Source organism: Amblyomma americanum, chromosome 9, assembly GCF_052857255.1.
Source record: "Amblyomma americanum isolate KBUSLIRL-KWMA chromosome 9, ASM5285725v1, whole genome shotgun sequence".
NCBI classification, from domain to species: domain Eukaryota; kingdom Metazoa; phylum Arthropoda; class Arachnida; order Ixodida; family Ixodidae; genus Amblyomma; species Amblyomma americanum.
The window spans coordinates 91,351,297-91,359,383 of NC_135505.1; the positions used below are offsets into that span (position 1 = coordinate 91,351,297).

Here is an 8,087-nt window from a genome sequence, read left to right on the forward strand (position 1 = left end):
GCCCAATAGCCCCCGCGCCTTTCTCCTGTAGGTTGAGAACCGTTTCCAGCTTCGGCATATCACCAGCCAGGAGACTAAGTTCAACCATCCAGTGTCCTTCCTGTCTTCTGATGTCGCCGAAGAATTAGCGGGCGTCATCACTTCGCCGGACATGGCCCGACCCTTCGACACGTTAAATCGGCTACCGTCGACCACAGGTCAGCGTCCGAGCGCAGCAGACTCTAGCAGCGCCTCACTGCTACAGAGTTCGGTGACAGTCGTCCTTCACAACTCCTCCGTCGCATGCGCCAGCTGATTGGACAACCCAGCGCCCAGCAGGACACTCTTCTGCGTGAGTTGTTTCTCCAGCCTCTTCCCCAGAACATTGTCATCGTCCTCGCGGCTGCGTGTGATGTCTCCTTCGACAAGCTTGCCGAACTCAATGACTGGTTTCGGACTACTCACGGCACCAAAACTTCAGCATCGTTACCACTCTGCCTCCAGCTACTCCTGCAGCCCCCCAGCTTGCGAGCATAGAAGGCTGACTGGATGCTCTCGCCATGCGGCTTGTCCTCGCGCTTTTGCCACGCCGTTCTCTGCCGTTAGATCACGCCGCCGCTCCCCGCCGCCATCGTGCTCCTGGAGCCCCAACCATCCGACACCTCACCCTCGCCTCTCTACTGGTACCACCGTACCTTCGGCAGCTCTGCCCGCAAGTGAACTCACCCGTCCTCCTGGTGAGGAAACGCTGCGGCCGGCCACTGACGGCGGCAAGTGGTGGTGACGGACGGACATGCCGCCACTTTTACGTTTCGGACAATATCACTGGCGCTCGGTTCCTCGTTGACACAGGCGCACAAGTCAGCTTCATAGTGGCCTATTGGGAAGATTGCCGTCGCAACGAACGGACATCCCCGCTCCAAGCGAGTTCGTACGAACGGCCAACGGTCCCATGCGCTTAACGAGCTTATATTGCGCCGTGCGTTTCGTTGGATTTTCATTATCGCTGACGTATCGCAAGCCGTTCTCGGCGCTGTCTTCCTAAATTTCTTCAACCTCGCGGTCGACAAGCAAGCTCACCGCCTCATAGTGCTCAGCACGCCCCTGTACGTCAACAGCGTACTCTCTGCTGCTGCGGCGAAGGGGCTTCGTGCTCTCTTCCCTGCTTCGCCGTACGCGAAAGTTCTCGCTGATTTTCCCATCCTTACGAAGCCACACACCGGGGAGTAACCAGTGAAGCACTCGACCACTCACCACAGCGTGACCTCTGGGTCTCCGGTGTTTGCACGCCCTCGCCGCCTGTCTGGAGAATGCTTCACCGTCACTCGTAGGGAGGTTCAACACATGTTTGATCTCGGCATTGTGCGCACCTCCTCCAGCAGCTGGGCATTCCCACGCCACATGGTCCTAAAGAAAGATCCGGGCGACTGGAGACCATGTCGAAATTACCGCGCCATCAATGCTCACACCTTACTGGACCGCTATCCATTTACATTCAGCGCTTCACCCCAAACCTGGCTTTGTGCACGATCTTCCCTAAGTTTGACTTAGATTGGCTTGCCATCAAATTGCCGTGGAACCCGCTTATGTTTCGAAGTAGGCCATTACCACACCATTCTACCTCTTTGAGTATGAGGACGCCTTTTGGATTGCTCAACACCACACATAATTTTCAGCAACCTATCAACGAGGTTATGCGAGGACTCGACTTCGTGTTCGCTTACATTGATGACCTCCTCGTCTCCAGCTTCTCCGGTTCTGAGCATGAAACTCAGCTCTTCCACCATAAAGCTCACCTCTTCCACCACAAGTCTCAATTGGCCCTGTTCACCGCCCTTGACAACACACTGGGCGTCTACGACATTCATACGATCGCCTACCATACTTCGGCAAATGGCGCTGTGGAAACTCTTCATCGCCAACTGAAAGCAGCCCTTTCCTCTTATCAGCCAAAGGAACGCTGGTCCGACCACCTTTCCTTCGTCCTCCTGGGCATTCGCTCAGCCCTGAACGCTGACCTGGCTGCTCTTCTGCTGAGCTAGTCTACGGTGTCCCCTGCGCCTCCTTGGGTAATTCTCTCCTGCATCTCTTCCGTTTATGCATTCGCTGCCAGCGCATGACGCTTCAAGCTCTCCAAGACCTTCGCAAAAGAGTTCGCCATATTACTCCTGTCATCCCTGCAGCCCGTCATCCTCAGTGCGTATTTGTAAGCCAGGATCTGGACCCATGCAGCCATGTCTTCGTCCGCCGTAACCGCTTCCGTCCACCCCTAACGCCAGCCTACAATGGACCGTTCTGCGTTCTCCATCGTGCGACTAAGACTTCCACTCTCGACATCAACGGCCGTGAAGACGTCGTATCTGCTAACAGACTAAAACCAGCCTACATTACCGCTCCTCGGCCCACGGTCTCTACAGTCTTTCGCTACGATTGTGCCACCATTCTGTGCGGCCTCCTCCAACTTTGTCGGCTGGGCACATCTTGAAGCGTCCGCTAGGGGGGAGCCCTGTAGCGCGCCTCGCGCCGCGCTCTGGTCGCCGTGCAGTACATGGAAGAACTGCCTGGCGCTAGGTCGCCGCAGCACGAGGAGCACAATAAAGACAGATCCAACTTCAACGCTCTAGGAGCTGGTTCTTCCTCGCCTTAGCTCCGACAGAGTTATTGGCAGCTCAAATGCCTAATGGCTTGCCTACATTTTGTTTTATCTTTTAGAGCGGATGCTCTACTTCAGGATCAAAACTGCAAAAGTGGATGGTCGCAAAAGCTGTGACCTTGAGTGAATAAATAAATGAAATAATTTTTGCTGCTACCAGGTTACGAACCCAGGGCGGTTCGAAGAGATCAGCTTCGCTAACCACTACACGGAAGTAATAGGCTATCTTCTGAGCCCATCCCGCCTCCTGATAAACTGTAACACAATCTTGCGCTGCTCATTGCACATTGTGGTTTTTATCAATTTTAATCTGCGGCGCGAACAGATCCGAGCTGCTTAATCCCGATTAGAGTTTAACCTGAACCTAATATCGTCGTCAGACGATATTAGACGACCCAAAAAAGCAAAGCTATGAGCCAATCAGCCTAGACACGTGTTTTCACTCATCTGCTCGGTTTCACTACGTTAAAACCCTACCATTTTTTTTGACATCTTATGGACGTTTGCCAATGCGTACATTTACCGCCTGTCTTCAGTTATAATTAGTCATTATTTTCAAGAAACGTATTTAGTTATTATAGGCAATGGGCGCAGTACGCGGTGCACGCAACGTCATTTTTTATGAAAAACCACTCAAAACACAAAGCACAAGTCTACGAATTAAGGCATAGAACAACAACTTGAAGTCGAAACGTGGGCCAGTTTGTGCCTATTTTTGACGATCACGAGTAAAAAATGCAAAGGTGCTGTGAGTTCTTGAGATGTTTTCATGAAAAACATCTGCCAAGTGGTCCAGCTTTCGGCTCTCCCACGTACAGTCTCACAGATCGTTGAAAATAGAATTAACTGTACCCTGCAACTATGGGATAAAACACTAATAGCTTGCCGCGGCTCCACAAGTTTTGAACGGACGTAGATTCACTAGAAATATTTTTTTTCGTACTTCTTCGGGATTTTCTATATCGACCAACCTAACTGTTGACCAGCACTTTTCTCTTGTGACTGCAAAAAAAAGAAAACTCTGGGAAATAAGGTGTCGACATTGTAAAATATACAAGAGCCCCGTTGCCTGGGAGAGAGCGTGCCAAACGTGATCACCCAAACGTTGGGAGCGCAGCCTAAAACATCAAGCCAGTGAAAACAATTCGGCTGCAAAGATGAGGTAGGCAAATGAGTGCGTAGTGCAGACGGCTGACCAATGAAAAAGAGCGTTTTCGCTGTGCGAATCAGAGTCGTTATTGTTATAGAGTGCTGAGAGTTGTTATACACGTCACCTAAATCCCATTTCATGTGGACCTTTTCACGAACTTCTCATGTAGTAAACACATTTCCGCTCTACAAGATATAACAATACAGAGGGAACCTTCTTCACACCCTTATTTTTCTTTTATTTAATGATGCGCTGCGCACGCCAGTACCGTCCATGCACACACGTACCATTAAAGATGGAGTGGTGAAAGGGTGTTGCAGCTTTTTCGAGTGCAACAGTGCTTAATTTAGTGTGCTGGCACTTTCAAACTTTCTTAAGAGCCTTTCGTTCGGTCGTTTACTAAAGCGTATTCTTAAATAGACGCGAGCTGATTTCACTTTCTTTTAAAACACAGCTGCAGCCATCGCATTCTGGTAAATAACTGCTTTTTTAACATCATCTCTAGGCATACCTGATGATTAATGGGGGTAAGCTTGGTTTTGGTTCTGGTTTTTGCGGAAAGGAAATGGCGCTGTATCTGTCTCACATCTCGGCGGACACCTGAACCGCGCCTTGAGAGAAGGGATAAAGGAGGGAGTGAAAGGCGATAGGAAGAAAGAGGTGCCGTAGTGGAGGTCTCCGGAATAATTTCGACCACCTCGGGATCCTTAACGTGCACTGACAACACACAGCAAACGGGCGCCTTTCCTTTATAAATGTAAAGTGCGCACATAATGATCAAGAAAGCACTGCGTGCAGCCGTTCTGCTGCGTTGAACTCGGTCACATCAGTACCTTTCTCTGTATGACTCATTCCAGTTAGTAATTTGCGTGAATGTGTTCCGCTGGCATAAGTGCGTTGCACATGCTAACGTCGTTTAACTCTGCCAGTGTGTTTAATGAAGGCTGGCCCTTTTTACCTAGCTCTTGTTTTTCTTTTTGGTGTATTCCAAATGGCCAAGCCGCCAACACCGCGCAGACTTTTGAACTCGACCCCACAGCAAACAGGAACGCCGCAATTATAGTGCAAAGTTAAACAGGTCGTCGGCAGCTTTTCGTTGGAACTGTTCAGCTTCCATCTAAGCGCATGAGAAAAAAAGATTCGTCTGCATTTTTAAAAGCAAACAAGTCCTGTCAAAGTGTAACGCTGTCAGAAAAAATGAATTGTTACTATCGCACACAATGCACAGGTGTGACAGGCAGAGTTTGCACCATTTTTTTAGGGCGCCAGGGAGCGAGTTTTTGGCATATAAATGCGCCGAAATGCTGAAGGCGTTTTTGCAATAGATGTTACCATGAACTTAAAGGTTTGTCAGAAAATGTTTGAATCGTTAGGCTTCTTTAGGCAGGCCATATGTCTTAATTTAGATATCTGTTTTAACAGATGGAAACCCCAGAACACTCTTATAAGCTTGTGAAATACTGGGCTGAAGTGCAGGGTGTTCCATTTGGAGAGGCTAAACCGGCCTTGTGGTGTTAATTTAGTTTGATATATTTGGGTTCACTTCATGCGTAAACTGAGGGGGAAAAGCAGCAGCCCACAGTAGAAATTCGAATAACGGCTTAAAGAGTGGCGAAACATCTACTACGCGTTTATTGAGAGCTTTCTAGAATTTATGCCTTGACGGTGTAAAGCAGTCAACAACGCAGAAGGTTTTCGTCTGAAATACGGTATTTTGTCATAGTGAATGGACATGCATGAAGTATGTGCCTCATTTTTTTATAAAAACCCTTATTATCCGCGATCACTAACGCAACACGGATTGCAATTCATCACTAAACTTGCAGTGGGAACAAAATATGGCCCAAAATGAGGATAGATATCGTTTGACCTTGCTGAAAGTGCATGCTATGATGTGCCTAAAGGTGGTTTACGAGTTTATGAAGAAGCGGGGCAACAAAATTTCAGAAGCGTGTAGACATAGAAACACATGAATGTTCTAAACTTCCAGAAGAATTTTCCAGTAGAGCTTTCCAGCAGATCTTTCTGGTAGAACTGGAAAACGCGGAACTAACGGGGGGGGGGGGGGGGGGGGAGTAATGAAGTTTGGAATTGGAGCACTCGCCAGCTTGGTGGGTTTTTTTTCTTTCACACCTGTCAACACAGCTTTTAGAATGTTCTCTCTATATTTATTACATTCTACCTTGAGTATCTTGATTACTATGTTGATATATATATATATATATATATATATATATATATATATATATATATATATATATATATATATATATCTACAGATACGTATCTAACATACGATACATAAGATACGTATCCTACATAACGTATCTACAGATACGTTATGTGATTAAATCTGAATCAGGGAGATATGTATGGGGGTTGCAATAAATATCTATTCTATATTTGCAAAAAGAGAAATACTTATTCAAGCGTGAAGTTATAATACGAATAGCGAAGAAAAATTTCAGGGGACACTTAAGCTTGGCGTTATAGTTAAGACTCGATAGTGTCAGTGCGTAAATGCACATATATGCGGAATGGTTCATTCTTTACTTTCTACTCATATATCGCTGGGAGTCCTCATACCAACCCTGAAGCAGTGCTGCCGTGGTTAAGCGATGCGCCAGTGCCCCGCCAGGTGGCTCTTTCAAACACAGCCACCGGTGGGGCCTGTGAGACACAGGTTGCGCATCTCGAGCAGTCTCTGGCGAATAAACATTAATATATCTGCCATCAGCAGCAGTGGGAAGTTTCCCCACAGTTCGATGGGCAGGTTGCCACCTGATATAGTGGGCTGGTTGCAATTACGTCAAAGGTCACTTAACCTAGGTGGCAAGTGACCCATCTGCCACGTAAGGCATTCTTAGTTCACGCCGCCACCGATGACGACGGGTTCTCCGCTGAACGGGTCCCGTAACGTTATGTCGTTAAGGTATTTTTTGTTGTGGTCATACGCCCGCGGGAAATGGCGTCGCGGAGTACAGAATTTGGGGCTTGCATTAAACTCTAGCGCTTTGCGCGATCCAGTGCACCTATTCTGTTTTTTAAAGAAGTTTTAGGACATCTATATCGTGGCCTCCTTCTCCTTTCAAAAGCCAGAGAAAGACAGGAAAGTAACCCCTTCTATATGTGTGGAGAGATAAATGAACAAATTTCCCTCCCTTCTCTGTTAAAGTTCTTAAGTGCCTGGAGCCATTAATTAAGGCGTGGCTTGCGTAAATAACGTTTTGCTGTATTCTAAACACCAAGCAAGAAAAATACGATCAGAGAAGGCAGATGCAGTGATATATTATCAACCCTTAAATAGCTTAATTTACTTTAGGTATTATAAGTTAAACGATTATAGTGCCTGTGTGTGAAAGATTGTGAACATATCAAAACTGTACAGCTCTTCATCAATTTAGAGACTGCAGTTTTTATGTCAGCTATGGTTTTTTTTTTGTGAACTGTGAAAGCAAATAGTAAAAGCTACCGAAATTCTTCCGTATTATTAGCGTGCTAGACAAAAGCTTGTACTTGCCTAAATACGTACCTTGAGCAGTAAGTGACGTCTCCTGTGTTACCATGTCGTCCTCCATCATCGGATTAACTTCTTCATTTATCGGAAATCGTCAACCGTTTGATATGTACAGACACAGGCGCATATCATGTCATGTCCCGATGAAGCGCGGAAAGTTTTGTGTTGAGAAATTTCCTGAAACTAATGTACTGACTGTGCTTGCAAGTGCTATACAAGAATTGCAACGAGGGACCATTCACTTTCGACGGGTAGAATAAGTTTCCAAAGAACGACAGCAAAACTGACTACTGACTTGCTCAAGCAGAACGAAGAGTATTGAACATCTCCGCCGCGTGTACAGAAAACCTCGTGAACTACGTTGTGCTCAGAAGGGTGAGGGTAGATACGTCTTTCTTCGCTTTCTTTCTTTTTGTTTTTGCTTTTGAGTGTTCGTCGCCACAGTTTATCTTTCTGGAACCTCCTTGATAGCACTTCGCGTGGTGAGTGTGTCACACATTCTTATCAATCATTGCCTGGATCCTGGAAATATTGGGCGGCATCTCCGTGCATCACCTCTGAAGTGGGTTGGCATGTGCAGATTCGACTAGAGAAGGGAGCCGATATATACCGGGTCGGATAAGGCTAGAGTAGGTAAGATGGCAGGACAATTTGAAGCGCCGTATTGAGGACGAAATACGCGGGAGTAATTGTGTAGTGTGGTTGTTCTTCGCGCAGTTTTTCTTTGACAACATGGGGGCGTAAAGAGTGTTCAGCTTTATTTCTTCTGCGGTCCTTTGTCTCTCAGC

At 47.0% G+C, this 8,087-nt stretch overlaps 1 protein-coding gene across 1 annotated transcript in view; it reads right to left on the bottom strand.

Moving 5' to 3' along the window:
• Positions 1-7,624, bottom strand: part of LOC144103216 (solute carrier family 26 member 10-like) — a 94,603-nt gene extending 86,979 nt beyond the window's left edge. Inside the window, exon 1 of the mRNA XM_077635990.1 lies at positions 7,315-7,624. Within this exon, the coding sequence (XP_077492116.1) occupies positions 7,315-7,363 (49 nt within the window). The 5' untranslated portion in view covers positions 7,364-7,624. The remainder of the gene's footprint in view (positions 1-7,314) is intronic.
• Between the last annotated feature and the right edge of the window lie 463 nt (positions 7,625-8,087).